This window comes from Cucurbita maxima, unplaced genomic scaffold, assembly GCF_002738345.1.
Source record: "Cucurbita maxima cultivar Rimu unplaced genomic scaffold, Cmax_1.0 Cma_Scf00035, whole genome shotgun sequence".
Lineage (NCBI taxonomy): Eukaryota > Viridiplantae > Streptophyta > Magnoliopsida > Cucurbitales > Cucurbitaceae > Cucurbita > Cucurbita maxima.
The window spans coordinates 79,991-102,932 of record NW_019272051.1 but is presented as its reverse complement, the minus strand read 5'-3'; the positions used below and the strand labels follow the sequence as shown (position 1 = coordinate 102,932).

Genomic DNA, 22,942 nt, shown 5'->3' with positions numbered 1-22,942 from the left:
GTAGTTCTGCAAAGTTTTGTGGATACTGATCTGAGTGGAGATGTAGACTCCAGCAAGAGCACATCTGGATATATCTACACTATAGATGGAACAACAGTGAGTTGGATGTCCAAGCTTTAGAAATGCGTTGCTCTTTCATCTACTAAAGTTGAGTACGTGGCCATAACTGAAGCTATAAAGAAGATGATATGGATGACAAACTATCTAGAAGAATTAGGCCGAAAGCAGTGCAAGAAGATCCTTTATACAAATAGTCAGAGTGCCATACAGTTGGTGAAAAACTCAGTCTATCATTCAAGGACAAAACACATTAGAAGACGATACCATTTCACTCGCAGGTTAGTGGAAGAAGGCGATGTGTTTGGAGAAGATAGAGGGTGCAAAGAATCCAGCAGACATATTGACAAAATGGGTTGATGTTGGAAAATTAAGGTTATGCAAAGCCTTAATTGGTATGGTGTAGGATCAGTCTTCAAGTGGGAAAATTGTTAGATTATGGAGTTTGCTCTCTTATTTATAGCTTGGTCAACTGTTATATCCGGTAAAACTATATTTGGTAAAATTATATATGGTAAAGCTATATATGGTAAAGCTATATATAGTAAAGCTATATCTGGTAAAGCTATATATGGTAAATAGCTATATATAGTAGATGGTTAAATCTAATAAAGCTATATATAGTAAACTGAATCATATATATATACTATCCGGTAGAGCTTTGAAAATGTACTTTCTGTATTCTCTGTAATTCTCTCTTACTGTACATACGTGAAGTCATCAATAAAACAAAAATTCTTTTAGCCAGAGTTCTCTTTGCACTTTTCTCTATCCTGTTCTTTGTGTTCATCTAGATTGAGCGTGTGCGTTGTTGTGCGACCCTAAAATGGACTTCGAAGAGGTATTTGCCCCGATGGAAAGGTTGGAATCTGTCCGCCTATTACTGGTGATGGCGGCACATCATTCCTGGGAGGTCCAACACATGGACGTGACGTCCGCTTTGCTCAACGTAAAGCTAATGGTAACCGTCAAGCACCATGAGCCTGGAACGTGAAGCTCGACAATAACCTGCTGTCGCTAAAGTTCAAGCGATGTGCCTTTGAGCATGGTATGTACACACACGGCCATGGCGAGCAATGACTGATCGTGGGAGTGTAGTCGATGACCTCTTAATTACTAGAGGCGACATGGAAGTCCTTGGGAAGATTCAAGAGGGAGATGTCAAAGAACTTCAAGATGAGTGATCTCGGCATGCTCAGTGTCACGGTCGTGCTCGTCCAAGGCGTGTTGCCCATGACCGCATGCCCATGACACGCCCAACCTTTTATGTCTTTTCATATTCTAGTGTTTTACTTTTGTATTTCTAGGAAGTATGACGTTTCAGAAATATCATGTCTAGGCATGTCAGACATGAAATGCCTCAAAATGTACTATAGGGGGAAACAACTAGTTGTCAACTTCTCCCTACCCAATGTTATATACTATGAGCCGTTGTTATTTCTCTCTTGCTTGCTTATATAACATCTCTTTCAAAAATCTCTCTTTTGAAAATCTCTCTCTACCCTCGTTTTCTAAAACCTTCTCTTAAAACCGAGGCTAGAGGCTCGAGCATACATCGCTTGGCCGTAGGTGACGCAAGAATGAATTGGCTTAGCTCACTTGTCGTTGGAAAGTGAGTGTCGCACAATCGCAAGTCCGCTACCATCAAAAGTGCGATTGTGCCAAGTGGTATCAGAGCTTTGTTAGTTCCGTGACATAGCAAAGACCGAAAACATGTCGACCACAAAGTCAACACCCAAATCACAAGCCGACCGACTTACTCTAATAGAGGAGAAAATGCTGTTCCTCAAAGAAGTCCCTGACACCATCCACTTCCTGGAAGCACGGGTGACAAAATTGAATGGAAAAGTCGTAGAAATTGACGCAATGGGCAACCGCCTGGATGGGTTGTCAATCGCAGAACTAATGTTTCGAGTGACCTCACTCGAAGAAAGAGTTGCTCATACGAGCAGCCCAAGACCGTTTGGTAGCCCGAATAGCTTTGTCGCGCACAAGGAGGGACGTGACGAAGAGTTCGACGTGCTAGAAAATATATTGATGAGTTTGTTCAATGGATTAGCTGACGAATTCAGAACAACGATCGATGACATCCAAGAAAAGATGTCCGTCATGAGCACCCAAATTGAGGTGACCATGAAAGCCATGGAGAACGTCACGGCTGGGCAAACCAATACAGGATCAAACAAATTGAAGTTCCCAGACCCTAGACCTTTCAAAGGGAACCGAGATGCCAAAGAGTTGGAGAACTTCATCTTTGATGTTGAACAGTACTTCAAAGCTACAACGGCTTGTATCGACGATATAAAGGTGACAGTAGCCTCGATGTATCTCATAGACGATGCCAAACTTAGGTGACATAGGAAGGTGCAAGACATCGAGAATGGATTGTGCACCATAGACTCGTGGGAAGACCTCAAGAGAGAGTTGAGGGACCAATTCTTCCCCGAAAACGTAGAACATCTGGCAATGAAAAAATTAATAGCCCTAAAGCAAATTGGAAGCATAAGGGACTATGTCAGGCAGTTCTCGACCCTGATGCTAGATATCAGGGGCACATCAGAGAAGGACAAGGTATTTCTTTATAAATGGGTTACAACCGTGGGCCAAAACAAAAATACACGAGAAAAAGGTCCAAGACCTAGCTACCGCAATTGCCAGCGCTGAGAGACTTCTAGACTATGGGAACGAAGCGGGTTTCCAAAGAAGAGCAACACAGGCCCCAAACACTAGGGGAAAAACATATAAACTACCAGATCATTGAAATGGAAGCCCCAATAGGCCAAACGGAAGTAACGACAGACCAAGCGGGTGGACAGATAGACCTTATCAAAACAACCAAGCGGGAACATCTCGAGGACCTTACCCTCAAAAGAACCACCCGACAACACCTTTACAATGCCTGTTGTGTAAAGGTCCCACAACTGTCCTACTATCCTCATTAGGCCTCTCTCAAGTGCACTCCAAGTGTCCATTCAAGAGAGTTACGACACAGGAGTCAGGACGACGCAAGACAAGAAGGAAGATCAAGACAACCCTCAAATGGGCGTGCTCAAATTCTTGTCTGCCCTCCAACGGAAAGTCGACCCGAAGGAGATAATAGAGAAAGGGCTCATGTTTGTGGATGCGACAATAAAATCTCGACCAAGCAAGAGCACCTTGTAAGACTCAAGAGCGACCCACAACTTCATCGCCGATCAAGAAGCACGAAGATTGGGACTCACCATAGAAAAGGACCCTGAAAAAATGATAGTTGTCAACTCGAGGCCTTGCCTATTGTGGGAGTTTCCAGAAGAGTCCCCTTCAAACTAGGGACTTGGACAGGAGAGTTGGACCTTATTGTGGTTCGCATGGACGACTGTGACGTGGTACTAGGGATGAAGTTTCTTCTAGAAAACAAAGTTATTCCAATGCCACTGGCGAAATGCTTGGTGATCACCAACCACAACCCCACAGTAACCCTGCAAGCATCAAGCAACCAGGTAATCTTAGAATGATCTCGGCCATACAATTGAAAAGAGGACTCACACGAGAGGAACCTACATTTATGGCCATACCACAGATGGAAGAAGTGACCACTGAGGAAACTATTTCAAGCGAAATCAAGGAGGTACTAAACAGCTATGCTGACATAATGCAGAGAGCTTACCACAAACATTACCACCCCGTCAAGGCATTGATCATGAAATTGAACTTCTTCCCGGGGTTAAGCCCTAGTGAAGAACACATACCAGATGGCTCCCCTTGAGTTAGCCGAATTGAGGAAACAACTAGATGAGTTGTTGACGGTAGGATTCATCCGCCCGGCAAAGGCACCTTACGGAGCCCCCGTACTATTTCAGAAAAAGAAGGATGGGGCGTTGCGTCTGTGCATATATTATAGAGCCTTAAACAAGGTGACGGTACGCAACAAATACCCACTATCGATAATATCTGACTTGTTCGACCAATTTCACGAAGCCAAATACTTCACGAAGTTGGACTTACGATCAGGGTACTACCAAGTACGTATCGCCGAAGGGGACGAGTCTAAGACGACGTGTGTAACAAGATATGGGACCTTTGAGTTTCGGGTAATGCCCTTTGGCTTGACAAATGCCCTAGCTACGTTTTACATGTTAATGAACCAGGTTTTCTACGAATACTTGGGTCAGTTCGTCATAGTATACCTCGACGACAAGTTATATACAACACAACTCTAGAGCAACACAAGGTGCACTTGAAGTTGGTGTTTGACAAGCTGCGGCAGAATCAATTGTACGCCAAGAAAGAAAAATGTGCCTTTCACTAACATGCATCAACTTCCTTGGACATGTCATCAGTTGTGGACAGATCGATGTGGATAGCGATAAGATAAAAGCTATCCAAGAGTGGAAAATACCTACTTCCATATCTGATGTGCGATCCTTCCTAGGATTCACAAACTACTATAGGCGGTTCGTTGAAGGGTTTTCACGACGAGCCGCCCCATTAACAGAGCTCCTGAAGAAAGACCACCCTTGATCGTGGTCAAATAAATGTAAAATGGATTTTGAAGATCTAAAGGCAACCATGACGAGGGGTCCTGTCCTCGAGTTAGTAGATGTTACAAAGCCATTTGAAATAGAGACAGATGCTTTCGAATTTGCCCTAGGTGGTGTCCTTATTCAAGAAGGCCACCCCATTGCTTATGAAAGTCGAAAGCTCAATGATGCTGAACGGAGATACACTTTCTCCGAAAAAGAAATGCTGGCAGTGGTCCATTGCCTACGAGTCTGGAGACAGTATCTCTTGGGATCACAGTTCATAGTGAAGATGGATAACAGCGCCATTTTCCACTTCTTCGATCAACCAAAATTGACGGTGAAATAAGCCTAGTGGTAGGAGTCGTTGGCGGAATTCGACTTCAAATTCGAATACAAGGCAGGAAAGAGTAATCAAGCAGCCGATGCGCTGATTCGGAAAGGCGAACATGCGGCTCTGTGCATGTTAGCCCATATCCATTCAAGTAAGATCGATGGATCGATGCGCGACATCATCAAAGAACATTTACACAAAGACCCATCGGCCAAAGCCGTCATCAAACTAGCTAAAGCTGGGAAGACAGGACAGTTTTGGGTTGAGGGAGACCTTCTAATGACTAAAGGAAATAGATTATACGTCTCAAGAACGGAAGAACTGAGGAAGAAGCTCATTCAGGAATGTCATGATACCTTATGAGGCAGACACCCTGGGTTGCAAAGAACATATGCCCTAATAAAAAAAGGGGTACTTCTGGCCTAATATGCGGGACGGTATCATGCAGTACACCAAGACGTGCCTCATCTGCCAACAGGACAAAGTCAAGAAAGCCAAAGTCTCAAGATTCTTGGAACCTCTACTTGTGCCAACAAGGCCTTAGGAAAGTGTGTCTCTGGACTTCATAACACACCTCCAAAAAGTCGGGGAATATGATGCCATCTTGGTTATCGTAGACCGGTTCTCGAAATATGCAACGTTCGTCCGCACTCCCAAATTATTCTCGGCGGAACTAACAACCCAACTATTTTTCAAACATGTTGTCAAGTTATGGGGCATTCCGTCGAGCATCATCAGTGATAGGGATGGTAGATTCATTGGCACATTTTGGACCAAATTATTCGCCATCTTGGGAACGACTTTAAACATCTCCTCGAGCTATCATCCTCAAACCGATGGACAGAAGGAACAGTTCAACTGCTTGCTCGAAGAATACCTACGTCACTTCGTTGACACTCGCCAGAAGAACTGGATACAACTGCTAAATGTCGCCCAATTCTGTTTCAATTGTCAAACGAGCTCGTCTACAGGGAAGAGTCCTTCGAAATTGTAAGTGGACAACAACCAACCTTGCCCCATATTATTGATCATCCTTACGCAGGGAAAACCCCTCAAGCTCAAAAATTCACAAGAGAATGGAATCGGACAACAGATATAGCCTAGACATATTTAGAGAAAACTTCCAAGCATATGAAGAAGTGGGAGGACAAGAAGCGTCGCCCCCTCCAATTCCGAGCAGGAGATCAAGTCCTCATCAAGTTGAGACTAGAACAGATCAGATTTCACAACCGAAAGGACCAGAGACTAGTTCAAAAATATGAAGGCCCGATTGAAGTCCTTAAAAAGATCGGGGCTACCTCCTACAGAGTTGCACTACCCACATGGATGAAAACCCACCCAGTAATTCATGTGAGCAACTAGAAGCCCTATCACCCTGACCCGAACGACGACCAGCGAAATGTAATCACGAGACTGAGCATCGATCTGAAACAAAGAGACAACAAAGAAATAGAGGAGATCCAAGCCGATAGGGTTAGGAAGATAGGAAGACCTGTACGGACGATTCGTGAATTCCTTGTCAAATGGAATAATCTCCCTACGGGGGAAACCAACTAGGAACGCGCCGAAGATCTGGACTCCACCGCCACCCACATTGCCAGGTTTGAAAGTAGTCGGTTAACAGGGATGTCAACCAATTAGGTGGGGGAGGATGTCACGGTCATGCTTGTCCAAGGCATGTTGCCCATGGCCGCATGCCCATGACAAGCCCAACCCTTTATGTCTTTCAATATTCTAGTGTTTTAATTTTGTATTTCTAGGAAATATGACATTTCAGAAATATCATGTCTAGGCCTGTCAGACATGAAATGCCTCAGAATGTACTATAGGGGGATATGACTAGTTGTCAACTTCTCCCTGCCCAAGGTTATATACTGTGAGCCATTGTTATTTCTCTCTTGCTTGCTTATATAACGTCTCTTTAAAAAATCTCTCTTTCGAAAATCTCTCTCTACCCTCATTTTCTAAAACCTTCTCTTAAAATCAAGGTCAGAGGCTCGAGTATACGTCGCTTGGTTGTAGGCGACGCAAGAACAAATTGAATCGCAAGTCCGCTGCCATCAAAAGTGCGATTGTGACACTCAGCTACTACCTCGACATCGAAGTGTAACAGAGTACTGCTGGCATCCCCATCTGTCAAGGTACGTACGCAAAGAAGTTGCTGGACACAACTGGGATAGCGGACAGCTACAAGGACGCCAATGGAGGCCCGACTCCAGCTGAGGAAGGCCGACACTATGACGGCAATTGACTCCATCAGTTACTGCATTATTGTCGAGAACCTGCGCTATCTAGTAAACATACGCCCTGACCTTGCTTACTCTGTTGGATACGTGAGTAGGTTTATGGAAGCACCTAGGAAAGAGCATCTTGTGGCTGTCAAGCCTACGCTATGTGGCTGAAACTAGAGGCTGGGGTGTGAGATGCTACGCAGGGAGAGGAAAGAAGAAGCTTGAGGTCGTCAGCTACAGTGATAGTGACATGGCCGGTGACGTTGATGATCGTAAGAGCACTAGCGGGATGATTTACTTCCTCTCAGGCGGCGCGATCTGCTGGCAATCAACTAAACAAAAGGTAGTTGTTTTGTCTTCTTGTGAAGTAGAATACATCGCCACTTCGACGACGACAACACAGGGGTCTGACTTGAGCGACTGATGGAAGAACTCATCGAAAGGGAAGGCGATCCACCAATGCTATTCGTGGAGAATAAAGCTATGATTTCCCTGATCAAAAATTCAGTTTTTCACGACCGGAGCAAGCACATAGAAATCAGATTCCACTGCATCCAGGAATGTGCAGATAGGGGGCTCATCCAGATTGATTTCATTCGAATAGGGGAACAGCTTAGAGACATTTTCACCAAGTCTCTTGCGCGGGTAAAATTTGAGGAATTTCGCTCAAAGATCAGAGTTCAAATAATAAGGTAGATATACCACAAATTTTAGGACGAGATTGTTAGATAAAAAACTGTGATTTTTCTCCTTATTTAGCATGTTTTTCTTAAAATCAGTCGTTTGAATCTTGTTTTAAGGTCATCTGAATTTACGCATACTTGCATAATGGTAGACCATATTTTTAGCTCCATATTTTTAGCTGGCCATTTGAGCCTACTTTAGTGCAAGATTTGTTGGTCACTTAGGCCATTATTAAAATGTAATTTGTTTTAAATAGGTAAATTAAATGAGAAATACAAGCTCAAAGTCAAATTCCAAATCTTCCTATTCTTTCTCTCTGTTATTTTCTCACGCTTTTCTATTTTTTCTTCTCCAACAATTTCTTCGACAGTTTTCCTTCGTCAAGATTTCCTCACCAGACGCTAAGTCAGAGACAACACAAACAGCTTGAAGGAACTTCTTGACGATGGAGATCTACTCCACCACGTCGCCTAATGAACGGATGTCGTTGACGATCGCCATCAACTTCATGGAAAAATCATCTATTGACTCACCACCCTTGATCCGGATAGCCTCGAACTCACTCTTCAATGTCTGCACCTTTGCTTCCTTGACACGTTCCACACCCACATGCATTGTTTGCAGTGTCTCCCATGTTGCCTTTGTCGAATCCTTCTCTGCCAAAATGAGAAAGACATCCTCCGAGACTGCTTAGTAGATGGCAGTAAGAGTCATTCTGTCATTACACTCCTCAACGTCACCATGTTCGACAACGTTCCATACGCCCTGTGCTTGTAAGTTAACACGCATCTTTATTGACCATGTTGTGTAGTTACTCTTCGTGAGTAACGGGTACTGGAGCGTCACTCCCCTCCCTTCCGCTCCTTATCATTGTCACATCTCCTTCGGCAATTTCTTGGGATGACGACATTTTTCCAACATCCTATCACTAATATCAAATGTTGGAAATTGCCCACAATCAAAAAATGTAAAAAAAAAATAATAATTGAAGTAGAAGAACAACTTGACGGGAGAGAGCTTTTGGATAGAGGAACCTTAAGCACGTATGCTCTATTAATTCTCCTTTTTTTTTTTAACATGCATCTGATCTTGTAAACTTCCTTCTCAAATTCCTAAACTTTCTCCTAAAATTAATCCACTACTAACCAATCTTCCAAATTTGAGGTGGGATCCTGTGCAACTTCCTTCTCAAATTCCTAAACTTTCTCCTAAAATTAATCAACTACTAACCAATCTTCGAAATTTGAGGTGGGGTCCTGTGCTTCTGAAGTTTACTCTTATATAAAAGGAGTACTGAGGTTCAGGAAGAGAGGGAGACTTAGCCCCTATAAAGTTTTGACACCAGCTCTCGCTGCAGTCCATAATGTGTTCCACGTATCAATGCTTAGAAAGTATACTGCTGACTCAAACGTGATTGTCTTTGAGCCACTACCTCGGCGGGAAGATTTGAGTTACAAGGAATACCCCACAAGGATCCTAGTGAGATGTGTGAAGACCTTGCGAAATAAAGAAATCAGTCTGGTCAAGGTGCAGTGGGGTAACCATAGGCCCGAAGAAGCAACTTAGGAATGAGAGAGCGATATGAGGACGTGGTATCCTAATCTGTTTTAAGTACTAGAAACTTTCGGGGACAAAAGTTCTTAGAGGGAGAATGACCGGTAATACCCATGGTGTAAATAAAAAAAAAGAAAAAAAAAAAGAAGAGGGAAGTCATGTGGCAGACGTCACCATACACTACTACTAACGGTCCATCAGAAGCCATTAGCAGCGAAAGGACTGCTCAACCGCCCATTATTGTGGCTACTTGATAGTAGGAAAAAAAAAGAGAAGAATTTAAGGAGCCAACGGGGTGGAGCGGAAACACACTAACCCTCAGAGATCCACTCGCTTGAAATATTCGTTACAAATCCACATCCACCGGAAACCTTGTGCCTGAGACATGTGAGGGTTTGCCGAACCTTGAAGCTTAAGGTACGAGAGTTTTGAGAGACGAAGGGTGGTAGAGGATCGAGGCATCGTCTTGGGTAAGAGATTCGTAAGTTTTTCTTTTCAAGAAACCCTCAAACGTGTAGAAGATAACTGTAGCACCCAAATATTAAAAAAAAAAAAACAAAAAACAAAAAAAGAGGGTCAAAATCAACAAATGGGCAAATAGGTAAGAGATTCGTAAGTTTTTCTTTTCAAGAAACCCTCGAACGTGTAGAAGATAACTGTAGCTCCCGAATATTAAAAAAAAAATAAAAAAGAGGGTCAAAATCAACAAATGGGCAAATAGAGTCAAAATTGTTAAGCACTGTCATAAGCCCTATTCTATTTTTAGGGTTGTTAGTTTATATTTGGGTGACCTATTCTCAAGGTCTTGCTAGTCTTGTTAGCTTATATTTAGATGACCTATTCTAGGCTTGTTAGTTTATATTTAGGTTTAGCAGAAGGCTATATAATGCCATTCTTTCTGCTGTTGAAATCATCAAGTTTTCTGTGCAAATTGTATGCCTTGAGTAAATTTAGTGTTGTGAGTACATTTGTTCCGCTTTCGGCGCACAACAAGTGATATCAGAGCTAGGTTGTGGTATTTTGGGGTATTGTGAAAGCTTGGGCATCATCGACCATTAGACGTGCTCACAATCGTGGTTATTCTCTTGAAAATCAATTTTCAAGAATTGTGTTTTTGAGTTTCATCCAGATTAATTATTGCAAATGGCAGAACCATCACGACGTGGATCGAGAGTGTGGAGTTCCAATCTTGAAGTAGAGAAATTTGATGGAACCAATAATTTTGGTGTTTGGCGAGGCGAAGTTAGCGATTTGTTGGTCATGCAAGACCTCGATGTCTCTCTCCAAGAGGAAATGCCTGAAGACATGAAGAAGCAGAATGGACGAAATTAAATCGGCAAGCCTGTGGAATTATTCGATCCTGTCTTGGCAAGGATCAGAAATATCCATTTATGAAGGTTACCATGGCGAAAGAATTATGGGACAAGCTTGAAGCGAAATATATGAAGAAGAGTGTGGAAAATAAACTCTATTTGAAGAAGAAACTCTTCCGTTTTGATTACAAGGAAGGCATCTCAATGGCTGAGCATTTGGATGATTTTAACAAAATCATCACTGATTTGCTCAATCTTGATGTTAAGATTGATGACGAGGACAAGGCGTTGTTGTTATTAAACTCTTTGCCGGAATCCTACGAGTTTTTAGTAACGACCCTACTACATGGAATTACTGATATTGATTTTGAAGATGTTTCAAATGCCTTAATAAACAATGAGATGCGAAAGAAGGAAAAGGAGACGTATCAAAGCTCTAGCTCAAATGTTCTCACTGCTCATGGAAGGACTTCCAATTGGAAAAAGAACGAATGTGGAGAGTCTCGATTAAAGTCGAGAGGTAGATCTGATAATTGGAGAAAACTTGATAAAAATGAGTGTGCATATTGTCGACAGAAAGGCCATTGGAAAAAGGATTGTCCGATCTTAAAAGAGAAGGGGTCGAAGTCCAATGTGGTTAGAGATGACGACACTGATACGGATGATGCCTTGACAATCTCCCAATCAGTCAGCCAAACCAGTGAATGGATTCTTGATTCTGGGTGCTCCTATCATATGTGTCCCAACAAAGAGATGTTTTTGGACTTCAAGGAGTTCAATGGTGGAGTTGTCTATATGGGAAATGATAGTACTTGTAAGATAATGGGAATCGGCTCAGTACAAATCAAGATGTTTGATGGGGTTATACGAAAACTCAAAGATGTGAGGTATGTCCCTGACTTGAAGAAAAATTTGATTTCACTTGGCGTTTTGGATGCGAGTGGTTATCGCATCATTTTGGAAGGAGGGAATTTGAAAGTAGCTCGTGGAGCTTTGGTGGCAATTACAGGAACTAGAAGAGGTAGCATATACTACCTCAACGGAACCACAATAATTGGGCATGCTGCTGTGGCAAGTTCGAAAGAACAAGACATATCGAAATTATGGCACATGCGACTCGGGCATGCTGGTGAGAAGGCGCTTCAGACACTGGTGAACCAAGGAGTCCTTAAGGGTGCCACAACTGAAAGAATTGATTTCTGTGAACATTGTATATTTGGCAAACAAAAAAATGTGAAGTTTGGTACAGCTATACACCAAACAAAGGGCATTTTGGATTATGTTCACACTGATGTATGGGGTCCCACAAAGAATGTCTCATTGGGAGGAAAGAGGTGGTTCGTCACCTTTATTGATGACTACTCGAAGAGAGTTTGGATGTATCCCATGAGGCACAAAAACGAGGTTCTCCAAATCTTCCTAGAGTGGAAGAAAATGGTAGAGAATCAGACGGACAAGAAAATCAAAAGGCTGAGATCAGACAACGGGGGAGAATATACTTATGATCCATTCCTTAAAGTATGCCGAGATGAAGGGATCGTTCGACACTTCACTGTTCCTGGTAAGCCACAACAAAATGGAGTTGCTGAGAGAATGAACCAGACATTAATAGAGAAGGTTCGATGCATATTGTCTCAAGCAGGATAGAGTCAAAATTGTTAAGCACTGTCATAAGCCCTATTCTATTTTTAGGGTTGTTAGTTTATATTTGGGTGACCTATTCTCAAGGTCTTGCTAGTCTTGTTAGCTTATATTTAGATGACCTATTCTAGGCTTGTTAGTTTATATTTAGGTTTAGCAGAAGGCTATATAATGCCATTCTTTCTGCTGTTGAAATCATCAAGTTTTCTGTGCAAATTGTATGCCATGAGTAAATTTAGTGTTGTGAGTACATTTGTTCCGCTTTCGGCGCACAACAAAAATCCCCTCCAACAAATAGGCAAACAGATCCGTGAAAGGACTTGGTAGAAAACTACTAATTCGAGAGTTATTTCCAAGGATGATAAGATGAATGTATCTACTTCCGAAGTCCTTAAATCGACATATGTTGGAGTAAAAGTTTAAGAAAAAATAATAGGACATAATCAAGATTAGGATCTACAACTTTGTTGAAGAAATCGAGTTGATTAGTATCTTACTTCAGCGTTCCAGGTGCTTGATGAAAGCTATCGCCTCCTTGAGCATGTGTGTCTAATTTGCATGAAGTATGTATGTTGATGTTAGATGAGGGTTGCATGCACACTTTGTTATTTTCCATGACCCATTACTATGATAAGCCTAGAGATTTGTGGTTAGTAGTGACAAGTTACTCAGTCTAGACATAATCTTCCCCATAGGAACCTAACAGATTACCACGACAAAAAAGTACCTTAGGAGTGTTCCTAGGTTGTTAGTTGTGTGAACGGTATCTATAGCTTCATGGGAGGACCCGAGGTTCCTGATCAGTTCTCACTACTCCCAGCCATTTCGCATGGGAAATGTGTCCCCATGTCGTATAGCCTGTTAACTGCACGAGAATGGATTGGCTCCCCCGGGACTATTATGGGCTTAGGAGGTACTCAACACCCCCCTAGGCTAGATACCATATAATCTCATATAGTCATGCAGAGTTAGCGCCTCTAGAGAGATACCGTTCATTACAGCTCAACATAAAGAACCCTTAGGTATCAAATGAAAGGATGGAGAACCAGTGAACCTTCAAGGGGCAATCCCCTAGGGACTAAGACCAGAACCAAATGTCCTAGAGCCAATTAGGATCCCGTGAGATTCATTAAGCTTAGGATGCGATGAGAGTCTACAAGTAGGTGGCTTACTTAGTATAATTATTTTACTCATCCTAGTTTTCCTATTTTTTTCAGGTGTTCGCTAGTTACCGGTTGAGGTGGGGGAGCGTTTGAGAGCTGTGCGGTCAAAGAGGGGGTTGTTCCAAAGTGTCAGTCCGATTTTAGCCTTTTGGAGTCTTTTGTAAATTCCCTTTATATTTGTATTTCTTTTTTTTTATAAAATTTGTAACCCCTTTATAGTATTTGAAAATTAAACTTCTAGTTTTAATTTTATTGGATTTTCATTTTTTATTTTACTTTTCTTCTCATTTCTTTCTTTTTATTTGTTTTCACTTTTGTCTTTTTGGTCACGGTCTGATTTTTGAATCCTCGAAAATTAAGTTGTGACAGATTGGTATCAAGGCCAGATTTTAGATTATCTGTAGACTTTTTCTAGGATAGAGAGTCCTTCACCTCTGTGACCCAGCTCGACGACACGCCTCGTCGTGGCCAGGTATACAGTCTAACCTTGTTTAGTAAATTGTGAGTTGTTGTAAGGTTTGTAAAAATTTGATGTTTGTCTTGGGTTAAGTGGTAACTGTGGTTATGCCTTAGGGTGTTTAATAGTGATTGTTCACTCTATTTATGTCAATGCCAAATTTGAGTTATTGTGAGGAGGCTGAGTGCGGTCACGCTTACTGGCCTTAGGAAGATAGGGAGGTGACTCCGTAAAGCGCGTGATGTCCAACCCATAGACATGTACATAAGACTTTCTAAGGTCCAGTATGAGGTGATATACCTATGACCCACCTCCCATTACTATAATTCTAGATGTCAAGCATGCCTCTGTGGAGATCAAGTAATCCTCCCATTTTAACCTCAATTTTGACACAGTTTTCATCGGTATTCCTCATTTTTCCAATGTAGGAATTATTTGAGGAGCTTGGCAAATTTTAGAACCCCCTAGAGACGCAAACACGAACAAATGGTGTCATGCCTCCGGTACCTCGAAACCTTGGAATTAGCTATACTCGTAGTATGCATGAAAGTATGATATGAGACTATGTCATAGGAATTTGAGCATGAAATTAGTTGATTTGATATTGAGATGAGATGACACATGTTGAAAATAATTATGTATGTGTATTGAAATGTGTATGCATTGTCCTATGATTTGCATTGCCCTATGATTGAAAATTATGACTAGGTTTTCCATGTTTAAATTATTATGCTATGTCTTTGTTACATATGTTGTGATGTTAGTTGTTATACGGGAACGATTAGGGGTTCGCCAACTAACCCCTAATAATAAACCTGACTCGATTGTCAGGGGTCTAAATAACTATAGAACTGAACATTTTATTGATGATGGTACTCCGTGGAGACTTCTAGGAAATTAACTAGTTAATTTTCTATTAGTGAACCTGTCAAGAGTGATAGGGTCCACAGTGGTACATTAGAGTTGGTCGATCTTATGACTCTTGATTTATTGTTCATGCATGTGAGTTAGTAGTTATACAGGGACGATTAGGGGTTCGTCAATTAACATGCATGTTAGGGGTCCGAATAATCGGTGAGGAGACAATTAGGGGTTTGCCAATTGTCACAGATTCAGATAACTATTGAAATGACCTATTTTATTATAGATAGTACTTTGTGGGGACTTATAGGAAGTTTGCAGGTTACTTTCCTTTAAGTGAATCTGTAACAAGTGGCGGGGGTCCACAATAGTATACTTGAGAGTTGGTCAATTCCTAAAATCCATGAACCTTGTGCACCAAGGTCGCACCTCGAAGACTTAGAAATTTGATGATGATGAGAGATAGCAGAATGACTAACTTGTAAACCTTGAGGACTTGAGAATATTCTGAGGGCTGGAGGTCCAATTAGAACCAAGAAGCAAGAAATAGAATGAGTAAACTTAGGGGTAGCCGAGGAGGCGCCTATGTTGGAGAGTGAATCCCCAAATGAGAATAAGACACTGAATGCATTAACTATAATAAATAAAATTTGATAACGAATTATGAACTACCAACAAACTGCTTATTGAATATATTTTATATACTCATTTCTGCTACTTTGACTTTCTTTCAGATGAAGCATGATGGAGAGGATTTGGCGGAGGCGCACACGAGCTGAGACTGTGGAGTTTTGGGCTAGATCAGTGTCGTGTACCCCATTGATATGTTTTCTTTACGAACTCTTGTGTTTTTGTGTATTTTTTTATTTTACGAACTTTCTGTGTCACGTTCTTTTATGTGTGCGTCGTGTGGGTCATTAGTTTGTGATGTATTTTTAAACATTATTGTATTAAATCTATACTTTCATCATGTGATTGCACGTTTAAAAGTTTTAAATTCTACGCATTCTTACTTATTTCCACGTCAGTGAATAACGTCGTGGCTCGAGTCTCTCGAAAAGTGGACCATTACATTAACGCACCACAATATCCATGTAATAACAATTTGACTATGAATTAGAAGTGGTCATTACGTATAAATCACATACATGTAATAATAGTTGTATTATGAGTTAGAAGTGGCCATGCATGTAAATAACAGTTTTATTACGAGTTAGAAGAAGACTTTTTTGTAAATTAAAAGTAACTCTTTAAGCATCTAAATTTATACTTAAAAGTACTTTGAATTAGTAATTCATCCAAAATTGCTTATTAAAAAAGTGCTTTTTATTTCTTTTTTTCTTCGTAAAGTTATCCCAAACCGACTACTTTTGTGGATGTCAATTTTTATGGGTCTTTTTCTTCATCCCTTTGATTGATCATTAAGTTTTGAATTGGGTGTTAATTTCACAATTTGATTCAAATATATTCTTCAATTTGATAAAATTAAAATTTCGAAGTTAGAACAAAGTGAAAAGTGAGTATAATGATTGTTATTAAGATGTTAAGGTTCCATATATAGTAAGCAAGTTGGGAAATGTTTTGTGTGATGATTACATATTGAAATGACAAGTTTATGAATATTAAGAGAAATACATTGGGTCTTTTCAAAGGCAAGGATCATTGAATCCTTATCAGATTCAGCTGTCTTTGCAAAGCATTGAGAAGTGTTTCCCACAACAACAGTAAACTTCCACACATCATTTCTTAGTCCCATACTACAAAACTTGTTCTCCCAATACTCGGTGCCTGCCAAATATCCCTATCCAATATCCTTTCACGAATGACACTTCCACATACAAAAACAAAGAAAGTGATCTTTTTCTTCTGTATTTAATTATAGATCCAATGTTTGGTATCCCAAAGTTTATGAAATGTGATTCAGATATGGGCTAAAATGTATGAATATATATCAATCAATCTCCTTGAAAGCAACTCGCTATGAGATATATACTAAAATCATTTGAATGATAGCGAGTTTGACATATTGCATAAAACAATCGATATCATGTATTCAGCATGGTGTTCTACTTTATATGGTTCACTATCATCTAGCTTGTGCTAACTAGTAAGAGACGGTTTGAGGTTTGAGGTTTGAGTAAAAAGTAGTAAAATTCAGTGGAAAATGTTGTTTAACCTTTTCAAATAGTTAAAATTAATATCCTTATTAATCAATCAGCTAAAAACATCACCAACCTATTATAAAAATATCTAAACGGAAAGGTAAATGAATTACTCGTGGCTGGCAGATATTGTCCTTTTTGAATTTTCCTTTTGGGCTTCTCTTCAAGACTTTAAAACGCGTCTACTAGGAGAAGGTTTTTACACCTTATAAATGATAGTTTGTTCTCCTCTCCAACCAATATAAAACATCACAATAGGTATATTAGTAAGGGATACTATTTATATTGATAGGGGTTTTAGAGAAACCAGAAAGTAAATAACAAAGTAAATTAAGAGTGATTAGAGAAGATGAATGAGGGTGTGGAGTGAACATGGGTTGACTTGGCAAACACAACAGCTCACTTTTTTGGCGCTTTTAAAGCAAGATATTGAGAGCATCTTCTCTTCGATTCTCATTACAAACTTAATTATCCAAATGTATACAATGTCTGCTATTCTTTCTATTCTATTCTATAATATATTACTATCGGACAGCCCATTCCCACACATATACATATCCAAACCCCCTTTGGTTGTTTTTTTAATTAAAATATTTGTAACCAATGATTTAGAACACTGTTTCATCCTTCTCTGCACATGCCCTCTGCAGTTACATATATCAACACATCCTTTTTTGTTTTCTTTCTAAACCCTTCTCTCTCTTACTTAATTGATGCTTGCCTTCCTTTCACTCACTACCAGTTGAAGTGGAGGGGGAGTGTGATGTCGAGAACAAATCACCCTTTATAAAGGTGTGGAAATCTTCTACTAGCAGACGTGTTTTAAAGTTTTGAGGGGAAACCCGAAAGGAAAAGCTCAAAAAGGACAATATTTGCTAGCGGTAGATCCGGGTCGTTACAAATGGTATCAGAGCCAGACACCGAACGATGTGCCAGCCTTCTCGCAGTTCTCTGAAGGGGGTAGACACAAGACGGTGTGCCAGTAAGGACGCTGGGCCTTAAAGGAGGTGGATTTGGGGGTGGTCTCACATTGGTTCGGAGGAGAACAAATCACCCTTATAAAGGTGTGGAAACCTTCCCCTGGACGCGTTTTAAAGCCTTGAGGAGAAACCGGAAAGAGAAAGCCCAAAAAAGACAATATCTGGTAGTGGTAGATCTGAGTCGGAAGGAGGATAAAAATGGGTCTTTACAAGGAGGATAAAAATGTGTTGTTTTCTTATCCCTTGAAAATTATAAAAGTCAAAAGAAACAAAGCAAATCTTAAACCTATGGTGGCGGTTTCATGGGTGAGGTCAAACTCACACAACATGTCCCACTCCTTGTTTATCCTCTCCATCAACGGACTAGAGGTTGTATCCAATTCGAAGAGGAACACAATAATACATTTATATAAAAGGGTAGGACCTACGTTTATTAATTGAAATGCATTTTAACGGTCACCACAGTGGGAGTTGATTTAGGTTGAGAGTTAATATTTTCCAAAAAGAGGATGAGTTTGAGTATAGAGGAAGAGAGGTTTAATGGGTGTAATGGCAATAAATAAAGAGGGGAGAGGGTGGAATAGCAGTGATGTGTCTACGTTGGTGGGGGAGGAGAACAAACCACCAGTTATAAGGGTGTAGACATCTTTCCTTAATCGACGCATTTTAAAGCCTTTGAAGGAAAGCCAAAGGAGAACAATATCTGGTAGCAGTGGATCTGGGCGGTTACAATAGCAAACACAAGTATAAATGTGTCAATGTCGTGTAATTTCCATAATCAGCAGTAGGGTTTACTTGTTTTGTTATTTCATTCATTATTTCTATGTTCGTTCATTGGATACTGCGGTGGGATTTGCTGCTTCTTCTTCTTGCCTTTTTAAACCATCTATTTCATAAACTTAAATTCTTATAACGTTTCATCAACCGTCTATTTTAGTCCATCTACCATTTTCAAAAACCACTTTCACTATTTATACCCATGCCTTTTATTCTAGTAAGTAATTAAACTTTCAGTTATGGCCTTAACATAGTAAATCTAATGAATAATGAATTTGTGTTTGGATTAAACCTTTCAATAAAACAATCATATAAACATTAGAAATGGGAGACTTACGAGTGAAGACTTATTAAATATTTCTTAAGCTATAGAAACCGATATATAGCTAAGTGAGTTATTAGAAGCTTTTTTAGGTGTACAAACCTTTAATATAATTTGTGAAGAGTAAATATAGTACGGACAACCGAGGTTGCACGTCAGTTAGGGAGAAGAAGGAAGCATTTCTAGAGTAGTAGAAGCGTTTTAAAACTCCACCCTTACCATTACAAATTACACATTACACATTACACATTACACATTACACATTACACATATATTACACATATGGTATAAGATTGTGTTGTGAATGGAGAAGAGAGGGCGTCGGTGCATGAAAAATAGTGATGAGACGTATATAGAAGTCGAGCTGTTTAATGGCGTGGAATGAATCCTGGCCGTCCAGAAGAGGACCCCATGGGTGACGTGGAAGCTCCTGAGGCGAAAATAAATGGCGTGAATCTTAAAAAGGGGCTCCCCTGCCACGGCCCCTATTAAATTCAGAATCCCTACCATTTCCCTTTCAATACCCTTCCTTATCATCTTTCTCTTTCGCCCATCTTCCTCTCTCTCTCTCTTATTTTCTTCCCTTCCTGTTGCTGTTCCTGTTCCTGTTTCTGTACCTGTTGCTGACATTTCTTGAAGCTTACACTTTTTCCCCCACCTTTTTTCTTTTTTTTTTCTCCAATAAACTTTTCATTATCCTCTGTGTTGGCACCATTTCTTTTTTGTTTTCTCGCAACGCAATTGAATCCTCCTCCACATGGGAAGGCACTCTTGTTGCTATAAACAGAAGCTAAGGAAAGGACTTTGGTCTCCGGATGAAGATGAAAAGCTTCTCAATTATATCACCAAGCATGGCCATGGCTGTTGGAGCTCTGTCCCTAAACTCGCTGGTTCCCATCAATATCATCCCTTTTCTTTTTCTATCCATACTAATCTCTCTCTCTCTCTCTCTCTCTCTCTCTCTCTCTCTCTCACTTCTCCTCTCCATTCTTCCTTCCTTCTAGGCCTTCAACGCTGTGGAAAGAGCTGCCGCCTCCGATGGATTAATTACCTCAGGCCTGATTTAAAGAGAGGTCCTTTCTCCCAACAGGAGGAGGATTTGATCATTGAGCTTCATGCCGTCCTTGGAAACAGGTACTCCTTCCTTTCTCCTATCATCGTATCCTACAACATCCATTGGAATTGAATGGTTTGTTTGTGCGCAGATGGTCTCAGATTGCTGCTCAGCTCCCAGGAAGAACAGACAATGAAATAAAGAACTTGTGGAATTCGTGCATTAAGAAGAAACTGAGGCAGAAAGGGATTGACCCCAACACCCATAAGCCTGTGTGTGTGTCAGCTGATGTTGACAATGAGAGTGAGAATAATAAGGTCCCGGCCACACCCACCTCTCACAGAAGCAACGATAACAGCTCCGATGAAGCCACCAACAAATCAACGGAGACAACACCTCTCCCAATCATCGCCAATCCACATAATTCCAATTCCCAAATCTACCCCCAAACTCCACAGGACTTTTTCCGATTCCAAACTTCCACAACCAACGCACCTTCTGAAATGGTCGATTACCTCTCTTTTCATCACCTCAATTACGCACCCTCTAGAATCCCAAATCCAAATCCCACTTCCCTCTGCTTCAACCTCCCCCCGCCGCCAATCCCCACCAAGCCCCAAGTACCCACCTGGGAGGGAACCACTTTCACCGGCGGTGTCGGCGGAAACAACCACTTCTACGACGCCGGTAACTTCTCCTGGGGGGGGCTCCCCGATTGCGCTAAATCAGAGAAACTAAATCCAACTGCAATTCCGGAAGACATCAAATGGTCGGAGTTTGTGGGGAATCCATATATGGTCATGGGGAACGCGGCGGCGGCAGTGCAAAATCAAGAATTTCAATTTCAAACTGAACCAATGTATGTAGAGAACATAAGTAGGGGTACGGCGGCGGAAACAGGGTTTATAACAGAGGCCGGGTGGCAGAGGCAACAAGCTTCCTCAGATGCTGTATATAACAAACACCTCCATACTCTTACCGTTTCTTTTGGGAATACCCTTTAACCTCCTCCTCCTCCTCCTCCTCCTCTACATACTCCAATTATTTGCCTAAACAACATTCAAGTAAAAGAGTTTTCTTTTTTTCATTTTTCTTGGTTTGAAGCTCCATGCTTTGTGTTCATAGATAGTATATATATTGTTAATAGAGATTGTGTGGATGATAGGATTACTTGGTTTTCATTTTGATGATGAAAGAATGACTGAAACTTAGTGATAGACGTGGGGGAAGGAAGGAAAGAGAAGGAGATGATGTAATAAATGTAAGAAAATTGTGTTTTGGGTTTCTCCAGATTGTTAATGTTTGATGCTTGTCTTGTCTTTCACTGTGTTTGTTATCTGACCATTAAGACTGACCGTTAAAATAAGGTATCTAATTTAATTTATGTATAATTGTTAAGCTCATCACCATTCATAGGTCACAATTTCCCATATGGAATAATGAAATGAGAAGAACACCAATTCTTGTCCCCCTCATCCGAGAATAACTCGGACCTTGTAAAATAGCCCGTTGGTGAGGTATATGTTTTATGAGAAAGTCAACTTGTTTTTGTATCGAATGTTAGAGGGGAGGTAACTAAGAATGATATAATATGATACGATATGAAATAAAAAAAATATATGTAAATGGTTGAGGAGAGGGGGAATGAAGAGGGGGAGCAGCGGGTGTGGGCTTATATGCATGTGCAGCCACAATAAGAAATATATATATAATGGAAGATAGTTTTGGAATATATTAGGTTTGTGAATTTTTATTTGGGGAACGCATGTGCGCCCAAATTATTAGTAGGAAGGTAAGGTATATTTTGACATTTGCCGCCTCCGCGTTGGCTTTGCCTTTGTCAATATTATCACACCCCTCTCATTTTCAATTACAATGCATTCAACTCTCTCTTCTTTTCGGTTCCGGCCGACAAAACTGTACCATAAATTGTTAGAAAACATGCATATTTTTCAATAATTTGCATTGAATAATTATTTTTCGAATATAACACGTTCCATTCTCTGTTTGATTTCCCTTTGGGTTGGAGAAAGAGAAGCAAAATGGGATTGCAGAGCTTCAAAGATGGAAGAATCTGCTCAAATATCTAATTATTTAACCATCATTATTCAGTTGGGTTGAGATATTCCAATAATTTCCCATTTCTATTGTTTACTAATTTTCTATACATATATGCAATCATTTACTCTTTTATTTTTGTGAAGTATTCTTTGATCGAGCAACAATAAGACTTTTAAATTGGAGAATTGGGTTTGAAAAATCTTTACAAAACAGAGTTGAGAGTAGAGAATTGTGTGCATTGTTTCAGTGTATTCCCCTTTGAATTGTGCACTCATTTGTGTAAGAAATCTTCTTGTTGTTCGCAAGAGCTTTCAACAGACCTAACATATCTCCCATAATGGTGTGATATAAGCTTTTATCATTTTGCTTTTGGCTTTAGGGGAACTTAAGCAATAGTGTGGGACTATGGTGTGGAATTTGAGCATAAGCCCTCTTGACTTTGTTTTGGGGTTCTCCAAAAGGCCTAAAACCAATGGAGATGTATTACTTACTTATAAATCATGATTACGACTCTCTCCAACAATCCTCAGTAGTCTTGCCTTTCTTGAGTGATTCTTATTGCTCTTCGGTTAAGGGCTTGGTTGCAATATGTAGAAGTGTTTATTTATTCTGCCACATGTAAGGTTTATGTGTTAGCTTCTTGTTTTGACTCGAATCTATTATAACAGTCGTACTCTTATAATCATGCAGTGCCATGAATATATATACGATCATGATCAATCTTACAAGGAATTCAAACCTCGTTATACTTCTTTCATTGTTTTTTTTTTTTTTTTTTTTTTTTTTTTTTTT

The 22,942-nt window shown here is 40.4% G+C and overlaps 1 protein-coding gene and 1 long non-coding RNA gene across 3 annotated transcripts; one reads left to right on the top strand and one right to left on the bottom strand.

Moving 5' to 3' along the window:
* Positions 1–2,683: 2,683 nt before the first annotated feature.
* LOC111467978 lies at positions 2,684–10,326 on the bottom strand. Its single transcript, XR_002714671.1, has 3 exons — positions 10,197–10,326; positions 10,151–10,163; positions 2,684–2,695 (listed from the first exon to the last, which is right to left on the bottom strand). It is a non-coding gene; the product is annotated as an uncharacterized LOC111467978 (long non-coding RNA).
* Positions 10,327–19,424: 9,098 nt separating this feature from the next.
* LOC111467974 (transcription factor MYB61-like) lies at positions 19,425–21,413 on the top strand. Of its 2 annotated transcripts, XM_023113071.1 has the most exons (3): positions 19,437–19,925; positions 20,040–20,169; positions 20,241–21,413. In XM_023113071.1, exons 1-3 carry the CDS (start codon positions 19,793–19,795, stop codon positions 21,091–21,093), a joined length of 1,116 nt encoding a protein of 371 aa, XP_022968839.1. In that variant the 5' UTR covers positions 19,437–19,792; the 3' UTR covers positions 21,094–21,413. The 2 variants fall into 2 exon arrangements, with proteins under 2 accessions (XP_022968838.1, XP_022968839.1); XM_023113070.1 differs by having other exon boundaries at positions 19,425–20,169.
* Positions 21,414–22,942: the final 1,529 nt, after the last annotated feature.

Bases quoted from the DNA above. Each gene is read 5' to 3' on its own strand.
- LOC111467974 (XM_023113070.1), top strand. From the start codon at position 19,793: ATGGGAAGGCACTCTTGTTGCTATAAACAGAAGCTAAGGAAAGGACTT. The intron at 20,170-20,240 runs GTACTCCTTCCT...GTTTGTGCGCAG, and splicing joins CATGCCGTCCTTGGAAACAG to ATGGTCTCAGATTGCTGCTC.